Source organism: Drosophila teissieri, chromosome 3R, assembly GCF_016746235.2.
Source record: "Drosophila teissieri strain GT53w chromosome 3R, Prin_Dtei_1.1, whole genome shotgun sequence".
Lineage (NCBI taxonomy): Eukaryota > Metazoa > Arthropoda > Insecta > Diptera > Drosophilidae > Drosophila > Drosophila teissieri.
In genome coordinates this window covers 10218681-10237797 of record NC_053032.1, presented here as the reverse complement: position 1 = coordinate 10237797, position 19117 = coordinate 10218681, and the positions used below count along the sequence as shown (strand labels likewise).

The 19117-nt window shown below is 43.3% G+C and overlaps 3 protein-coding genes across 6 annotated transcripts in view; 1 reads left to right on the top strand and 2 right to left on the bottom strand.

The window, feature by feature from the left end:
* LOC122619712 overlaps positions 1-16779 on the bottom strand; it is a 47784-nt gene extending 31005 nt beyond the window's left edge. For 2 of the 3 annotated variants that reach the window (XM_043796802.1, XM_043796804.1), the window contains exons 1-2: positions 16216-16779; positions 10100-10969 (exon numbers count right to left, since the gene is read on the bottom strand). In XM_043796802.1, coding sequence (XP_043652737.1) covers positions 10100-10471 — 372 coding nt within the window. In that variant the 5' untranslated portion in view covers positions 10472-10969; positions 16216-16779. Of the gene's footprint in view, positions 1-10099; positions 10970-16215 lie in introns of those variants that run through there. The other variant, XM_043796803.1, reaches the window with a different exon arrangement.
* Positions 16780-16908: 129 nt separating this feature from the next.
* On the bottom strand, positions 16909-17422 carry LOC122620466 (39S ribosomal protein L55, mitochondrial). The gene is made up of 2 exons (XM_043797942.1): positions 17154-17422; positions 16909-17096 (listed from the first exon to the last, which is right to left on the bottom strand). The coding sequence occupies exons 1-2, from the start codon at positions 17328-17330 to the stop codon at positions 16950-16952; spliced, it is 324 nt and encodes a 107-aa protein (XP_043653877.1). The 5' UTR covers positions 17331-17422; the 3' UTR covers positions 16909-16949.
* A 13-nt stretch (positions 17423-17435) lies between these two features.
* Positions 17436-18578, top strand: LOC122620464 (ATP synthase subunit d, mitochondrial). Of its 2 annotated transcripts, none has more exons than XM_043797941.1 (2): positions 17436-17536; positions 17919-18578. In XM_043797941.1, exon 2 carries the CDS (start codon positions 17931-17933, stop codon positions 18465-18467), a length of 537 nt encoding a protein of 178 aa, XP_043653876.1. In that variant the 5' UTR covers positions 17436-17536; positions 17919-17930; the 3' UTR covers positions 18468-18578. The 2 variants fall into 2 exon arrangements, with proteins under 2 accessions (XP_043653876.1, XP_043653875.1); XM_043797940.1 differs by having other exon boundaries at positions 17498-17587.
* Positions 18579-19117: the final 539 nt, after the last annotated feature.

The window sequence follows — 19117 nt, the reverse complement described above, 5'->3', positions numbered from 1 at the left end:
ACTGGCCGATATTATCTCGACTTCGTCTCGAGTTTTTTGGAAATATTCTGGGCATTTGTTTTTCAACTCCAACTGTCAGGGATAGTTTTTCAAACAAATACGCACATGCGTTCCCCTCGATCGGTTGTTGTAGTTGCGTTTTTCGCTGGAAATCATTGGGGGAGAGTGCTTTCTTTTTGAGCGATGCGTGCCTACAAAGGCGCCCTCCGAGTTCAATGGCCCGGTCAGCCAAGATCGTTTGTAAGCCCCATGGGAAGGGGGTAAACCATTGTGTGTATATTGTACATACAGTGTGCATATGTTGGGCATAAAGCTGCTTTATCCTGGGGATGCGGTCTAGGGCATTTTACTGTGCTTTTGTACTCCGATTCTGTATTGTGTGCTCGCAATTCATGGGCTTTTATTGTTTGCATAGCCAGATGTTTAAGACCGAAAATGTCGTTAATTGACTTACTTAACTCTCTACTCCCACTGAAAATGGCAATTAGATGACTTAATGCTCATGTGGCCAACTGGCTGTTTGCAAAATGAACGAGCTAATTGAAATTATTCCGATATTAAGCCACCTTGCGCAAAGTTTTCCTTTGGGCTTAATTGTTTGTTTACACCTAGAAAGATAAGTAAATTTGTGCTGTTTCGCTGTTTTGCTGTTTACGATCTGGAATATGGAGTGAGAACAATAAAGTATGCCACAATCTATATATAAAGCCCAATTTATGGGTATGCACTCCCCAAATACACCCATTCTTTCCTGGATATTTGCATAGCCGATAAAGAAGGCCCCAAGTCTGACACATCGGACAACTGACAAAGCCAGGGAGCACAGTCCATGGCGAATGGAGCATCTTCAGGGCGGAGTAGTGGAGATTAAGTTAATTACAATTTCGCGCTGCTCTGGCAAAGTCAGCCAACCTGGCCAAGCTGTACATGCTGGCAACATGCAACCAGCAACTTGCAACATTTTAGCGATTGCCACTGAATACTTGGTACTGAACTTGATCGCTGGGCCAGGGCAGTGTGGGAACGCGTATGCCATCGATGGCTATATATACATATACATTCGTTGACCAACTTTTGAAGACACCAAACAATACCCAGTGCAAGACGGTACACCCATTCTCCCATTCATAGGTCGTCGACGTCGGGCACCCACGTAGCAAAACAAAGCGAAAAGCGAAACTAAATCGTGATTTATGATGATTATATTTGAATTGCTCATTGTCTCTCACACTCCAAACATCCCAGATTCGGCTTCAGATCGGCCGAACATTTGGCTCTAACGAACGATTTTATTTTTATCTCATTGCAAATAAATAAAAATCAAAATTGGGACTCACTGGCAGTGGTGGTGCCCTGACCATGACCATGTTGCAGCTGTTGCAAATGCAGTTTTCCAGCGAATCGTGGTAGAAGATCTGCTCTGAGGTGGAAAAGGCCCCCAAAAAAAGGGAGCTCGAGTGCAGTTTCACTTTGGCTCTCCCTTCGGGGCCAAGTTCCTCGTCGCAGTGCATTGGGTCTGGGTCTGGGTCTGTAGGGCGCCGGGAAAGTTAATTAATTTTCCCGCGAAAGTTGCCTTAATTAATGCACATCAGAGACTGCATTTTGGGGGCATCTAAACTCGCCAACCATAAACCCTAATCCACGGACGGCAACCCCTTAAGCCCCTTTAAGTTCGTATTACCAAAGTCCTGGCATTTGCTGTTAGCAGCGTTTTAAATTACAGTTTCACTTTTTAATTAGGCCCCGCCCGGGCCAGACGTCTATGCAAAGTCGAATAGAGAGCACCAGAGGCAGCCCATGGAAAGGAAATTTTAATTAAACAGTCTGCGAGGGTTGGCACAACCAGCAACCAGCAACCAAACCAAATAAAAAGCACATCGCACAACGAACTCCAATAGCCGGAGTCACAGAACTGCGAGTGCTGGTCAGTTGCGAAAAATGTTTCAAAGGGCTTGGCCCGGAAAAGGAGGCGGCCCTTTTCAGAGGATAAAATACAAAAAATAGACTGTACTGGAAAAATATCTTTAAAGCGCTGCCAGTCCTCACCAAAGATTTCTCTAGGAAGGCCTGAATTCCCTAAAATTTACAACTATAATTAAACCTCTAGAGCAAGTCAACACGTGAACTGTTGATTAGTTAATTTCATTATATAAAAGTGCGATTGCTGCTCAGTAAAACTCATCCAACATAAAACTGAAATAACTACCACAAAGCTCAAATGCAAATGTAAAAGAACTCCTTCGAGCTTATGTATATAATTTGTATAAGCAATACATGTTTGACAATTTTCGTCGGGAGTTTACATTTTTGCTTTCCGCAGTGTAAGAGCCAGCGATGAACTAAGTCATTTGCAGACCTTAGGGGAGGGATTCGAATAGGGCACGGCATTCAGCTCGGCTCCGATCGGTTTGGCTCGCTTTGGCCGGGGTTCCTGGTTTAATAGCTTCGCTCTTGGCATTGAAATATTTATCATGTCGTGCTAATATTGCCCAGAACCTCGAGGACTGGACACGCTCGATTGGACACTTGGATAGGGCGCAGCTCTGGAGGAGCTGGCCAAAGTATTAGCCAGGTCGGTTGGTTGGATGGTTAGTTGTAGTCGTCTATCTATGTATTCAAGAGGCCCCGAACTCCTCCTTCTTGGCTGCTCCTTGCGTTGCCTGTCATCATTGACACGCGAATTGCAAAAGTTAATTTAAGTAGTTTTGGCCAAAAGACGACAACACGGCAAGCCAACCAAACTGCAGTGCACTCCCGAGGGCCCTGAGCTTCGGCTTTGGCTAGTCATGGGCAGATTTATATGGCCATTTGGCTAATGAATTGCGGCCAGCGGCGCAGGAAGAAATAAGAGCTGATCCATGGGCGCACATAAATCATGAGAACTCAACTTCGTTGCTGCTTTTACAACTTCGATTTCATTCCTGAGAAGCCAGATCTCATCGATGAGCTCGCCGTTTTTATTTTCTTCAAATGTTTTCGTTGTTATTTTACCAGCCATCAGCGATTTTGTTTGGGCCCGCATCAGTTGTTGTTTTCGAATGCCATTTGCTTATTTTTGTTGTCCATCTCGTCGCACGCCATGTGAATTATGTGGGAGTTTTGTTGGCCCTGCGCAAACATTTCAATTCGAATCGTTTGTAATTATTGCGCAAATGAGACAAGACAAACAGTTTGCTGAACACATGTATGTGAGAAAGGCAAAACCCCGAGTAAAACAGAAGAAATAACCTAAATGGATGGCAAGGTCACAGCAACAGCGAGCTGAAACCCTTCGCGAAGGTTGGTTTTTCGGGGCTTATGGCCGAAACAAAAATGCGGGCCCCAAAAGAAATGCCCAGAATATGCATGTACTGAGTCATCGCCGTCAAAAGATCTTGCCAAATAGGAAATATGCCTTAAGATCACACTGCTAAACAAAGCGAGTCCCCACAAATTAAGGCAATGAAAAGGCAAAATTCAAAATAAATTCACGAGACGAATCGCCGCTAAAGTTGAGCAAACGAAACCAGTCCACAACTCATAAACAAAACATATTTATATCGAGAATCTTCTCCGAGAATCACATCTGATCCTTCCACCGGGCAAGTAGCACGGGCATTTATTACATTTTTGACTCACAGAAAAATCAACGTGAAATATTTGGCACACATTCAACCAAGAGAAGAAAAAAAGCTAATGGGGCACGCGACGTTTGGCGGGGGCCTGGCGTCCCGATCAATAAAAATAGCCACTCGCAATCCGCGGCAAGACGTGGGCGAGCATCATCATCATCTGAAACCGAATCGAAATCATCATTATCGCCGGATGATGGCCCGATGGAATGCCATCTATGCCACAGCTAAGAGGCAAACAAAGTGCAAGGACGTCCCAAGGGGCCCATACCATCTCATCTCAACCCCCCCGTTCGGCTGGATATAAAAATATCTTCTTCTCGGTATCTTTGGCCACTCCGCTCCAGAGGTGAATGAATCCGAAAATATTTCTGCACGCAAGTTGTGCGCGTAATTGCACGTTGCTGCACCTCGCTCTCGGTTATGGGAGTCACTCAGGCCCCAGACTTGAAGTCTTAGTCGCAGACGGGGAGTAGGAGCCAGATTGGGATCCAGACTCTGTGGGCTGAGCGACGGCATCTTCGGCTTAACCCACATACAGGCAAACTTCCCTTCGCAACACATTCCTAGCGCTTTTGCTTCGACTGCTGATTGGCGGCGGTATCTAACTGGATCTAAATGGACTTGTGGGCTTCAGTTCTTTGAACCAGCTTAGGACCACTAGGATCCACTTAAACAGGGAATGTGCCACGAGACAGCAAAAAACCTTTTCATATGTTTCATTTTCATACTGCACATCTGGAAAGTAACTTACTGTTACTTGCAGAACTTTAGTTACGAGTTCCCAAAAGAACGTACATCAATCATAAAACTGCATGTAGCATTCAGTTTGTCAAAAAAAACTAGAAACTATCTTGCCTACTACACTGAAATACCCAGTCAGATTTCCACTTCTCGCACACAAATGTCGCAGTTTATGGGCTCTAATATGAAAATCATTGCCTTTCGCCCGCTCCGCATTTTTCGCCGACTTGGCTCCTCGAAAATCCAGCAGCTCGTTAGACGCATTAGGGCCTGGGACATCACTTCCCTGCGGATGACATATGGCCAAGTGGGGATCTGCTTGCCTCCCAGCTCACATACCTGTGGTGGCGGCGCGTCTTATTAGAATTTATGATCCCCATCTTTTTGCTTTCTTCGGCGCCGTCGTTTCGTGGACTTTGGTTGACTTGCTTCGCTTTCTGGCTGGCTCTGCCCAGCTAGCATTTACTCTTAGTTTATTATTTATCAGGCACTTTATGGAGCCCGAGCAGCACACGTATATATTTGCATTTATAATTTCAAATTGTTTATGGCCAAGCGTGAAAATGCCTCACAAGACAACAAGAAAATGGCAAAACTGCAAACTAAAAAAATGGGCAGCAACAAATCTTTTCTAATGCATGAAAATTTAATGTGCATGACGCATCCGACACATGAACTGAAGAAGTGAATATATTCACAACTTGTACGAGAGTCACCTAATTGAATTCGATTATTCAGCAAGCCCTTGGGTGGACAAGTCCCGGATTTGCATCAATTTTCCCACCCGCTCAGAAGTTTATGAAGATAAATGCACAACACAGCTGCGGTCAGAATCAAAGCAGCATTTGGATAAAACGCCGAAAAATTGTGAAAACGGGTATCTGATGTTTGTACAACTAATGAACCTTCAATTGGCTTAATTATGAAAACATTTGGTTAATGCTTGAAGATTAATTTATGACAAATTTGGGTGGCCGTATCGCAATTAATGGGACAGCTGATCTAATAAATTACCTGTCCCTTGATTTCGCACAACCAACAATCGTGGGCATGTGCAAATAAATACCTACCACGTTCCGCTTATCAATGGAAATCGTATTTCGCAATACACCACTGCAATGACTAAGAGAATTCTACTTCACATCAATAAATCTATTATTAATGAATGAAACGGTACGATGGATGCCCACGTAGCCGAAACAAAGCCCAAATATTTGCATATTTCAAAATCATATTTACGAGCTCGACTCCAATCAATTAACGCATTAACATGCTTTTATTATGTATCACATTCAAATTGGGCAAATCGGCGGTAGCCAGTGCGAAACTTGTTCTCGGCGTCATTACCAAAAACAGCGAACTACACGAAAATGTTCAACGTGGGCGATCCTAAAGTGAGTGAGCAACGATCGGCTTGGTAAGTATTATAACTTAATTAGCTGGCTAGCGAGTTGTACGAGCACGGATGCTTGAATGGAAATCAAATATTTTCGTTGCTTATTGTTAAGTGTTTACGGTAAATATTTAGCTGTGTATGTTTGGGCCATTGCATAACTTGTTTTGTTTGCAATTTCTTTCAAAGAGTGCAAAATTGATTTGGGTTTCCTTCGGAGAGCTTTTGTTATTGAAATCATCGCTTTTTCGGCTGGGCTGATTAGTGCGTTAAGCACTTTTACTTTTTTCGACCCAAAGACAATGCCTCTTGATATGTAAATGCGATTTCAATTTCAATCTCAGTGGTGTAGGCCCGAGGCCCTAACTAAGCAAATTTTATTTTTAACTTTTACATTAAGTGTTTTTATTAATCAAGCGCAAAGGTAAGATGCATTACTATCCGAGGGAAATTAATTGGGGCGCATCAGGGCTTCTCTATAACGAATAGGGGGTATTTCTGCTGAATATGTTCGGTTTTGTGTAAACATTTGCATGCACATCAAAAGTAACTGTAACCGAATGTTTTCCTGGCCAGCAAAAAGTAACAAACAACCAGCAGACAGGCAACAACAACAGCAACAAAAGATCAAAATCATTTGAAAAATTGTTTGGCGAAATGGTAAGACCAAATCGAAGATGGAAAATGTGTGTGCAGCACGGCAGCGGGAAAAAAGGAGGGAACAACGAGTGGCCAGCGGAAGAAACAAACCGTCCACTCCCGGACCAATGCAGATGTTGCAGTTGCAGTTGCAGCAACTGCTGCTGCTGCTGCGAATGTTGCTGTTGCAGTTTCTAAATGCCGCCGCGCACCAATTCACCGACAGTGAGGCAGGCACAGGCAGCGAGAATGCAAACTTTGCATAATTTATGGCAATCAATTTCGCGTGAACATCAACACGGTTGCAGCGCAAAGAGATACAAAGCCGGGCTAAAAGCAAAAAGCAAAGATGGCGAAAAAGAAAAGAAATTGTGGCAACAGCAACAGCTACAGCAACGGCAACCGCAACTGCAAGCCATCCGTCTATCGAATACCACTATCAACTTATTTAGTTCTACTTAAATGTTTACTTTCATCAATTCGCAACGAATGCGACTGCCAGCGGTGCAATGTCAATTGGCTGCGGATCGGATTGGATTGTATGATGTAGCTTTTTGGTCACAAAACTATAGCTGGTCAAGAGCGACTAGACTCTCTAGTCGCCTCAACAGGATGCCCGCCATCGCAGATACAGATACATTCACTTTGCCAAATACGCCGCTTAGTGGAACACTTTTCGAAAAAAAATCGTGCAAAGGCAACCGACTCTGGGGAGAACGATTTCGCCTGGCCCTAATCTAATTGCCATCGCCTAACCCAATTTCCTTGTTCTCCAATTGCAACTTATAACTTTCACTTGCAGTCTTGGCTGCCACCCACCGAATCACCCAACTACAATGGTCTTGCACTTTCGAGAGGATGGCTTTGAGGTCTCCTGGCTCAAAATACATATCATTTTACATAATAAATTTAATGCCGAACAATCCGATCCCCTTTGTCTTCGCTGGCAGCCTGCAATTTGCTCACATAGAGGCACACAGAGACAGGTGCTTGCCGCATTGTGTCTACTGTAGTTATCAAATAAATACTAAGCACTTTAGTCAAACTCTACTCTACTTCCATTCTGCTTGAGTGCCGTCTACACTGGCACCAGCACTGGCGTTATGCATTCACCGTTGCTTTTGGCCCACTTACTAACAACACTTACTTACAAAAACTGAAAACTTAAAAAGAAAAACAAAACTCGAACGAAAAACCAAGTTTTTCCTGATTTATGTCCGAACAAATTGTGTGTTGGTTTGGCGTTTTCCGTATGCGACATGATTTAAGTAAATTATGTTGTGATTTTGAAATACATGTTCTTCACTAGAGCCGCAAACAAATGAAAACGGTTCCTCTCTGATAAAAATCGGGAAAATGCCGGGGTCGTTATTAATTTCCCCACTTATGGACGCTTTCCCGCCTGATTAACCCCATCTGTGAGAGGTTAAAATCCGCCAACTTCTATACATCTTGCAGCTGAACCGCGTCATTTACAGTTGGTATCCGTTGCACGCAATCGATGGAAATAGATGGGAAATTGTGAAAAAGTTTTAATCAAAGTGGGAACGCTTGCTCCTCCGTTTGATATCTTTCTCGAGGCTGCCTTGACACGCAATTGAAATGGGCAGCATCAGCAGCTCCGACCCAGGGCCAAAAATAAATCTCGAAGATATTCTTCATTTCGAAATATCTTTGGAGAGAAAATTGGGGCCAAAAGCGTGGCATGGCAGACGAGATGAAAATCCATGCGTGCACTTGACGCCGCTGAACCCACAAATTGGTCGTGTCATTAGGCAGATATTGATTTGAATTTATTGGCAATTCAATTAACTCTAACCGAATGATCGGAGGCTGGCTTTCAATTATTTTCCTTTTTTATCGATAGGGTGAAGTTTTTGCTGCTGCTTCTGCTGCTGCTGCTGCACACACTAATTGTCTGGCAGCTGGCGCATTACAATGCGGAAATGCAGTTGAATCGAATGGATCCGAATGGAATAGAATCGAACGCACTTCACACGCAAATAAACAGGCCGTTGTTGGTTGGTCTGGAAGTTATCTTCGGGATGCACGGCAGCAATTTATTCTTCATCGAGGGGTAAAGAAAGTGAATTGTGAACTGGGCATATTGAATGGAGAACCGCGAACTAGGAATGGCGAGCAGTTATGCAAATCAGCAGGTAGTCTCCCCGGAAAGGTAGAGGAACGGCCCCTTAGGTCGGTCATTCACCGCAAGTTTCGCGAGTATCCATGAGATACGCGCAACTCGCATGCAATTTGCGGCATTAGAATATGCGCACATGAATAGATAGAAAGACACAGAAGGATCCTTCCCACTCTTGTGTTGTGTAGCTCCAATGAATGTAAGAGATTTCCATTTAACCGCAGCGCCATGTGCTCTTTCATTAGACAACTGAAATATAATTGCAAGTAAGGTTGCCTTTGCTGCTGATGGGAAAGCTGGGGAAAATAATGGCAACAAATAACCGAATAACGCCCGTGGAACATAATAAACATTCACGAAAGAAATGTGTAAATATCACTTAAAGACGAAAATGAAAGTGAAACCGTTTTCATTCATCCATTCAGACATATGAATCTAAAAAATAGATGAGAAAGTTCAATATAACTCGAAGAAAGAGTTGTCGTATCATTCAGAAAAGCTTGGTGTCACATTGAATTCAGTTTCCACTACCATTTCCCATCGATTTGGGCACCTATCCATCTAGATAGCCATGTACTTTCAGTACCAATGTCACTGTTGATTGCATAATCACCTACCCGTCACTAATTCCTACGTAATTGGAAAGCCATAATGTCAGAGTCTTTGTCTTGCCGGTTGTTTGGGCCCTCCTCCCATCGCATCATGCATCGCATCATATGCCATGCACCACATCTGTTGCAACTTATTAATTTTTGGGGCCAACAACCGTTCCGAGCTGTAAGCGAAATGCCCAAATAGCACCCCACACAAAGCAGCTTACACTCTTAAGTGTTGGGCCGAGGCTAAAACTAAACGCTATTAATTTTTACACACGGTTTCACTGCAGTTCGAATGCGTTTTTCATGAGCTCTCGGCTTGGAATTTTATAGCTCCCAGCCAGCTAAGCTGCAGTGGCAATGGTTTTGGATTTTTGAGTCAGGTTTGGTCTGGTGTGGTCTGGTCTGGTCTGGGCCATTGTTTTGCAATTTTGTTTCAATTTAGCCCATAGAGAAGGGGAGATGCGGCAGCATGATGATGATAATGAATGATGAGCCGAACAACCACCACAATACCTATTGAGTAATTACAAAAATTTTAAAGTTTAATTAAAATTGTGTAAATAATCGCATTTGTTTGGCTTTGTTACCGTTGGCGGGTGTTACTGTTGCGAAAATGAAAGTGCCATCAAATTATGATGCTCAATTGTGGGAACAACAGCTGTCTTTTGAAAAGCTCACCGCCTGCCACTCGATAAATTTCAAATGCTCAACATGACGAGGCAAAGTATCTGGATGGATCCTATGAGTAATTGCAGGGAGTGAAAACCAGCAAACAGTTTGATCACTTCATTTTCGTTTGTGCCAAAATATTTCTTATCTAAGACATACCCCTGTCACAAAGACCCGCCTATGAGCAAGATATTTTTCATTGAACAGTAGGCTAAACAATCAATGATTTAAAAAAAGAAACCAATTGTAAAAACTAAAGGAGTGATTCTTATGTTTATCCAAGTGCACAATTGTCACCTACCTTGTAAACCTCCGAAAAAAATCCCGATCCAATTTTCTCCTTGACGAAGTCATCCACGGAGTATAATGCTGACACGGCGGTGCGCAGTGCCCGACAAGAGCTGCCGGTGACCAGGCGATCCGATGATATGGTCCGCGTCACGGGCGCCGGCGGAAGACCATTTCCGATCCAACCGCCGTTATGGAGCGGCTGATGTTTCACTGGGGCTTCTGCAGTGGCGTCCCCATTGGTCGATGTTGTGGTGGTCGTGGCGCACATACCCGCTGTGCTCGGCCAGATGAAGGGGGAGGCGGCCGAAGAGTCCACCTGGTCCACCGATAATCCGCAGATCTCCGACGGCGGGCCGGGTCCACTGTGCTGATTCAGGCTCATGTTTATCAGCTACGACGTATGTTGCTTTCGTATCCAGATGTGTATGTGAAGTTGGTTTTGGATTGTTTTGGCGTTGGACGACCTTGCCTTGCCTGCTTGTTGTGGGTGAGGTATCTCTGGGGATCGAGTTTGGAACTGTGGGGTTTGGCTGATGGCGGGGTTTTGGGCTACACCATGGAGTCGTCCATGATAACACAATAGTTGGAGGATTGACGCGACGGTTAGACGGGCACGATTTGTTTAACGGATGATATTTTTAGTGTTTGTTTATGGAACGCAGCACGAAACATTTATCGGACTCATAGGTCCCAGTTTGACGACTTTAAAAATTTTGAAACAGGAAAAAAATTGGGAGAACTATCTATCAATCACTGTTTGCTTGCTTGGTAATAGAAACTTGTGTACTTAGTTGGGTACTTGGAATGTATTTGATTGTTCTTCGATTCTTGGCACGTTGCAGTTGTGGAAGCTGCACTGGAAGCGCTCGCAGTTGGAAGTCTGAAAGAAATGCAGGCAAAGTTAAAAGTTAATACAATTCAATCGAACTCGACGCTCTAATGAAATGTAAATAAATACGTCTATAGAAAGGTATATATTTGCACAAAAAACCAGCGAAGCGAGCCGCGTGATCAACATTTTTGTGTTTATTCTTTTTTTATGGGGTGCAAATTAAAATACTTCAAAGAATTTGCCTTATTTTCTGTTGTCACGCGCCGCTAAAGTAATATCCCAGTGCCAGCAATAAATTGTAGAAAATAGAAACACGAGATATTTACAAAGTATAAAGAGGCAGAAGTCAAGACAAGACCATTTATAAAGCCCTTATAAAAACTATCAGTTTAATATTTTAAATGGTAAATTAATTAGGACCAGATCCTTACTCCGAAAAAGCTGATAAGTTCTTTCCAAAAACTTCAACCACTTCATCAGATAGAGGTACTACGAAATCGGTGCTCTATAATACTAATACTTCAACAGTGGTTTTATTTATTTATCATTCCAGTTTTGGTAGACGTTTTGCATTAGCACATAGCGAAAAAACATCGCAAGCTAACAAGAATGAAATAATCGACCCCGCTTGAATTTGCTAATAAATATTCAGGGTCAAAGTCGACTACATTGGCAGCGATTTGCTTATCAGCGGGCTCTTGCGGTGATAGCCGCTTAATATATGTACAGGTATTTCTTGCCGTTTGATAAGGCGGCCTTTTCAGGTGCGATAAAGCACACGAACTATTATTTTCACAAAGCCAAACGACTTCATTTTGCATTTGCTTTTTTCGAACAAACAATGTAATTTACCAGCAATTTGGTTATCATTTCGCTTACTTTTGTCGTCGTTTGTCTTCGTTGTCTCGTCGGGAACTTGGGGGGCAAATGAGTTCAGTTCATCAGCAAATAATTGAGATAAACACGATCACTAAAACCTTGGCCTCGAGCTTGAACACTACGTCTGTTTTGAGTGGCTTCAAGGAGTTACATTTGGCAAGGGAGGTCGCTGAAGAGTTCCACAATCGGAAAAACACCACCACCCACCGTGAGGCACTCAGTTCCACTTCTGAGATAAGTTCGGAAATGATATAACGAAATATTTTGCTGCTATTAGACCGGCGAACAACGGCAACAGGTTGGAATTTTTTGATTTGCCATTTCTTATCGCAATAACCACATATATTTGGCGATAAGATACTGAGAAATAGCTTTTGGGCGACACAAAAAATTGAATTTGGCTCGTAAAGGATCATGCGAGTGGCCAAAAGGCGATCATGCCCAGAGATAACAGCACAAAGTCTCAACTCACAATTAAAACTATAACAAAATAATTACACCAAATTTCGACATAATGATAATGATAGAGGCGAACGAACACAGAGCTCTCACTTTTCCGCTGCTGGCCAAAGTCAAAATAAAACTCAAATTACCAAGCACATTTTTGCACTCGGCAAATAAACGGGGAAGTTATGCGAATTGGGATTTGCTATTTTCTGTGTGTCTTTCCTTCTCTTGCGAAATCTGTCCAAACAGCCAGTTGAAGTCCAAAGCCGGCAGCAGGCTATAATTAGGGTCAATTGCGGCTAACCGCCGCCAATCGACGACAACGAAAGCTTTTGGCCAAATGAAGCGGCCGGGGAAAAAGTGCTACACTTCATTAGGCGCCATGACAAACGAAGAGTTGTAGCGAAAAGTGGGGTTGTGGCTTCGATTTAATAGCAACCTGGCCCACCGACTACCCGAGGATCGTTTTCGGACACCACGCCCCCAGAATACAGTTGTTCAATTACAGGCAGGTCTTTGTCAAATTATCTTGTTTTGTATGATGTGAAATGAATACGTGCAATCTTCACAGCCAGCTGTGAAAGTTACCATAAAACCTAATGAGTTGCAAAGTTAAATATTTTTTTAAAAGATTGTAAACATTAAAGTTGGATATCATGGAGAAGAGTTAGCTGGGGAAAGAGTGAACTTCATCGATGGAGAGGGAAAACCATTCCGTGGCCCACAAAAATGAGTTTAGCACGCTCCGCGAAACTAAGTCAAGGCCCCAAGCAACGATTTTCGTTACCGATTTGGGTGAGCAAATCTATCGAGACCAGAAAAACACTTAAGCGGTCGCTTTTATTCGACTCTTGCATACATTTTCTCATCACGTTTCAAACTATGTATCTCGTGTGGAAAACCAAAATATTTGTGTTTCAATAGGAATGGCAGCCAAACAAAGGTCAGTCCGCATCCGTGGTTGTTGCCAAACATATGGAAAATAGATGATGGGCCCCACAACGGAATGCTGCAATCTAAAAAGTCAGCAGTTCCACGAAGATTATATGGCCTAAAGGCAGGTAGCAGCTGAATATAATTTGAAAATCTAAAAAAAAAGAAAAGGGAACACAAGGTGCAATAAATTCAGGCAATTTTAGAAAATACATCTTGTAGTGGCGCAACCCCTCGAAACTACACAAATCACGTTCAATACAACAGATACGCATTTCTAGATGAACAAGTTGTCTTGGGCATAAAGAGTTTCTATATCTGAAAGTTGTAGAGCCAAACTGATTTAAGAACAACATTTTTTTCTTCAAATATTAACTCTACTAATCGTCCAAAATGGGGGCTATTTATTAATACATTTGCTAAAATGTTAGCCAGAGAGAAACCAATGAAATTAATTTCAGCACACCACTTATCTCCATTTGGTTTCGATGGCGTTTATGGCATTTTCCAAATCGAATGTTAAACCGTTAACCGCCACAAGGTTCGAGTCAATAAACCGCTGCCGACTGCGGTGACTTTGTTGCCGTGCTGTGAGATCAAGTTGCATTTTTATGAGGCCAAGGGTCGTCGTGGCCACCACCGTCATCATCACCAACTCATCATCATCAGCATCAGCCACATCGTGGTATCTTCGCCTACGTAGACGCGTGCCTGGAGAATTGTGTGCAATGCACACTCCGTCGTTCCAGCTGAGCCATTAAAGAGGCATAAATCTTGGTTATGAAATTGGAAATGATTTGCTGTGCAGACACTTTCAAGTAGGAAGCATAGCGCTCCGAGAACTGATGCGTTCAGGAAGTGTCTTGCGCTTAGACCCCGAAAAAAACCGTAATGAAAAGGAAAGTTGGTCAGCGGCAGAAAAAATGCCACTTCATGCTTACCACCACAGCCGAGTAGAAAGAAAACCAAAGACGAGACGGCGAAAAGAAGCCAAGGCAGCTCTAGAAGAAGAAATTTCTATAAACAAAGAGATGAGACGCCGAGGCAGAGCAAAATTATCAAAGAACAACAAAAACCGAGAAACAAAAAAAAAGAAGTGGAAAATGGGACATGGCACACTCTTGGGCCCACAGAAACAACAAAGACTGAATGAAATTCATGTCGTTGTCGCGCTCATAAATTCTTCTACGCCTATATATCGCTGGCTATCTGAGAGATACAGATACACCCACACTCGGAAAAACTACCAACTCATTCAGCCGGGGAGGTGCTGGCTGCATCCGCTCTATACCTATGTATATGCCTACTTATAAAAAAGAATCTATGTAAATTTGGTGTATTTTGAATAAATTCCAAGCCCATCGAAGGTGTGAGGCCAGTTATCGTACAGTTTTGTATTCTCAATAGTATAGGGTCTAGAGTCTAGACCCTACAACAAGTGATTCACGCAACGAAATGGAAAGCGAGGAGAAATATGTATACAAGTCTCCCCAAAAAAATGCAAAGGCCTTGGAATGTTCGACTGAGAGCATAAGATAAGCTTAATTAGCGGGCCAACCAAAATTTCACTTTCCTTCGGTACAGAACCGTCGTTTTCTAAACTATTTCTGAATGTCTAACGATTACTGCGCCATTTAGGCATTTCGACTAATTGGCAGCCATTTGGCTTTCGGGGGGAGGGCACTCACGTGCCGCCCATCGATATGCAGCAAACTATACGCCTTAAAAATAAAACCCACTGCCTGGCGCAAATGAACTTTAGGATCGAACAAGTCCAACTAGATCGTCAACAAAAAAAACCAAATGGATTTATTTTCAGCCTCAAGTGCAAGTCCTATAAGAAGATCGAACAAAACAAAACACTTGATGAATGCAGCTGAAGGAGGTGCAAAAATCGAGCAACAACAACTAGAAAAAGAAGGGCGCGGAGAGTGACACAAATCGTTTCTTTTATTTTATTTATTTTTCCCCTCTATGCGGGCACACACAAATGAAAACAAATTAGCTAAGGCAGCATTAACGGCCGGCTGCCAAGGGCGGAAGTACGGGGGAGTTTACTGTTAATTTTATAAACACCACGAAGACCACAACGAAAAAAAAAGCACCACAAAAATGCAGCAGTAGCAACAGCCAACAAACAACCACCAAACCGGCAAAATCCCAATAGGGCAGCTGCATTTCGGCAGCAAACCCAAGTGGAATGTGCATTCGAATTGGGAGCTATAGCTTCTCGATCCCTGATAATGAGCCGTGAACATCTGTCGCAGTTTTACGTGGAAAACTGTCTTTCCGCTGAATCGGAAAAAAGGGAGAAACTGAAACCGGAGAGAGCGAGTGCTGGGAAAACCAGCACCAACATCGGAAGCATCTTCATCATAACTTGCAAATGTGTTTGTGTTATTTTTACATTTCCGCTGCTTACGAAAATATTTACGCTCCCCTTCGCACCAGACCTTCCCCATTTCGAATTTTAAATTTCAAATTCCAGACGCTCGCACACACGCACGTGTTAGAGATGAGCCAGATTTCCGAGTGCATCGCATGGTGACAACAGGTTCGATTCAAATAAATATGTAGATGATACAAAAAATAAGTGCCTTAAGGGTGTACTTGTGGCGGTTGAGCTCAGAAAAGAGGAAACATTTACTTTTCAAATTAGATCATATGGTGTTCGCAACAGATGTTTCGTTTGTTTCGTTTATGTCCGTTTTACAAGTTTACTTTAACTTTAATATTAGCAATTCTAATCGTTTTAATTGACAAAGGTACTGACAATTTTACATTTCCCGATACAAAATTATTTTTGTCTTTTAATCTCGAGAAAACCTTGAGAACCACGTTGTGGCAAGATGCAGGAAAAGCAGCGGGTGGCAACTTTTGGCAGACAGTGTGCGAAAGCTAAGGTCAGGCCCATCTCTAGGTTGCTTCCGCACACAGACACGCACGCACACCGCGATGGGGACATGCCAACGATAACAGAGCTAATCCATTTAATTCTGGCTTTTAACCGATTCCTGCTAATACTATTTATTTACCCGTTCGGTTTTGGCGACTGCTTTCTATCCCGCTCGCTCTCTCTCCGTTCTTATTGCCGTGTGGCCATAATCCAATTATACATGTGTGTATGTGTCTGCTCTCTATTGCAATTGCAGTTATTCGCATCCGCCGTGGTATGCAACCCACACACTCGCACTCGCGCACTCACACGCACCCGCAGACATCCCAAATGCGAGGACCGAAAATCCTGAGCGTCAACAAAATAAATATAGCTCTGGTGTTTTAAAATAGGTTTTCACTCGATTCTGCGTTTGCTGTCTCGTCTTGTTTATGTGCATTCGTTGTTTGTGTGTACTTGTTTTTTTGTTAGACGCGACTGTCCATTCAACATTACCACTCCGCCGACGCAGAGCGAAATTATAATTGTTAACCGGTGCACTGGCACTGCTTGATTGGGTTACACCCGATGATCCCGTCTGGAATGGAGCTAAAGATATGTTGGCTTCATTTATGTCTGCACTCGCGAAAAAGCGTCCACAAATTAACAGTATTTCGGGAGCGACGCGCAGCTTAACGTCCGACTTTGTTTTCCGACTCGATTAGAGTGACCATTGTGGAATAGTGCAAAAAAGGGAAGGCCACTGCAGAGACCATTAAAAAAAATACCAGATATGCGATAACTACTATCGATAACAAGCACAATTTCTTAATTTTAATTTAAACTAATTATATAACGGGTTTCTGTGTTTTATTTAACAATTTTAAAATGCGACTACTTCTTCTTGATGTACTTCATGTACTTCTTGGCGTTGAAGTTGTCCTCCACCTCCTCCATGATCTTGACTTTCTTGCGCGGCTTGCGGGCCTCCAATCTAGATCTGCGCTCCGCATCGGTTAAAGTACTCAAGTCCAGCGGAAGCTAATGGGTGGAATTTTTTAATTATGGTTCACGCAAACTCTTAGCTACTATTATTACCTTGATAATCTTCCTCGGCTCGTGATAGCGGATGTTTATCGTGGATCCATCGGGCTGAACCACTACAGTGGGATATAGCCGGCAATAAACCGAGCGATGCAGCCTGGTTACCGCCGTCGTGGCCGATGAGACGCAGCGTATCTGCTGAACGGCCTGGGGCAACTGTTTCAGCAACATTTTAATTGATAATCACAATATTTACACGGATTTAGCTATATAAGAGCTGCACTAAAATCGTGTTTTTGTCAGGCAGCTGATAGTGTGACTGAAAGGGGGTTAGAGTTAAATATTCCTTAATAAGTTATCGAAACTCTTACAGCCCTGGTTTTTTTTCAACATTACGAGGTAATTCCACCAGCTGTGGTCACACTCGTAATCAAAGTGTAAGTGTTGGTGCTGAGGCAGAAATTCTTAATTTCTCCTTAAAAATATAAGTACGTTAGGTTAAAACCTGGAATAAAAATAATAAAACAAGGCGCACTGTTGGGCTAAAACAGCGATTATTGTGCAAGCCTTGATGAAAGGGCTGCAAACGGGTTTTTAGTTTGAAGGAACAACGAGACACCACTGCGGATAGAAAAAATTACATAATTTTTGCGAGCATAACTCGCAGTGCGTTATGCCGATTCTCTATTATTAAAGAACCAGAGATAACATTTCAACTAACGAGAACATCGAGGCACAGCTCCAGAACACCTTAACACCCCGTACCACCTTTATAAGCCCAAAAACCTAACCTCATCCGCTTTTGTTGTTGTCTTGCAGTTTCTGTGCAGAATGGCCGCCCGCCGCATCGCCCAATCTTCGATCAACTGGTCCGCTCTCGCCGAGCGTGTGCCCGCCAACCAGAAGAGCAGCTTCGGCGCCTTCAAGACCAAGTCGGACATCTATGTGCGCGCCGTGCTGGCCAACCCCGAGTGCCCACCCCAGATCGATTGGGCTAACTACAAGAAGCTGGTGCCCGTGGCCGGACTCGTCGACAGCTTCCAGAAGCAGTACGAGGCCCTGAAGGTGCCCTATCCCCAGGACAAGGTGTCCTCCCAGGTGGATGCCGAGATCAAGTCCTCGCAGAGCGAAATCGATGCCTACAAGAAGGCCTCCGAGCAGCGCATCCAGAACTACCAGAAGGAGATCGCCCATCTCAAGTCGCTGCTCCCCTACGACCAGATGACCATGGAGGACTACCGCGACGCATTCCCCGAGAGCGCACTCGACCCCCTCAACAAGCCCACCTTCTGGCCCCACACCCCCGAGGAGCAGGTTGGCTACAAGTCCAAGGAGCAGCTGGAGGCTGAGGCCCAGGGGCACCACTAAACCGGAGAGCAAGAGGAGGACTCTGACTCTGGCTTCGTTGGTCGTCTGTTCGATTCGAAATGTAATCCACGTTGAAGTAAATTACCCAAATTAAATTCATTTCAAATGAGATTTACGTTGTCTGATATTCTGGATATTGGAAAGAACGTGTGCTCCACAAAAAGTATAAAATGGTGTTCACGTTCACGTTTTGTGTAGCTTTATTGGCGTCGATATGCCATTTTTTCGATAGATATACCTATAGAAAATGGTGTCCATAAATCAAGATAAAGAAAACTTTAGAAGAAATTAAAAAAATGATAGTCGAGCCGAGTGTCTACTCTTTAACTTTGCGACAGTCCAATGCACGATTTATAAGTTTAAATGGTAAAACGAAAGGAATTGCACAAATCACTAATTGTATTATTTTAAAATTTAAATTTAAACTTTGCGAAGTCGGAAAATTCGAATTACGAAACGGGGATTGGTGGTCGACTCGGCTATGTGCGGAATGTGTACTGGCTATGTAAAACGTGTAACAACTAAAGCTCCATCTTGTGGGCGGTGGCATCATAATTTCCATCCGATGGCGCTGCCATACTGATGTCTAATGCCTACAAGACATGTATCGATACCCATGTGTAGAAAATGGGATGACAACTCCCGACATG

Bases quoted from the DNA above. Each gene is read 5' to 3' on its own strand.
- LOC122620466 (XM_043797942.1), bottom strand. From the start codon at position 17,330: ATGTTGCTGAAACAGTTGCCCCAGGCCGTTCAGCAGATACGCTGCGTC. The intron at 17,097-17,153 runs GTAATAATAGTA...TCCACCCATTAG, and splicing joins AGCCGAGGAAGATTATCAAG to CTTCCGCTGGACTTGAGTAC.
- LOC122620464 (XM_043797941.1), top strand. From the start codon at position 17,931: ATGGCCGCCCGCCGCATCGCCCAATCTTCGATCAACTGGTCCGCTCTC.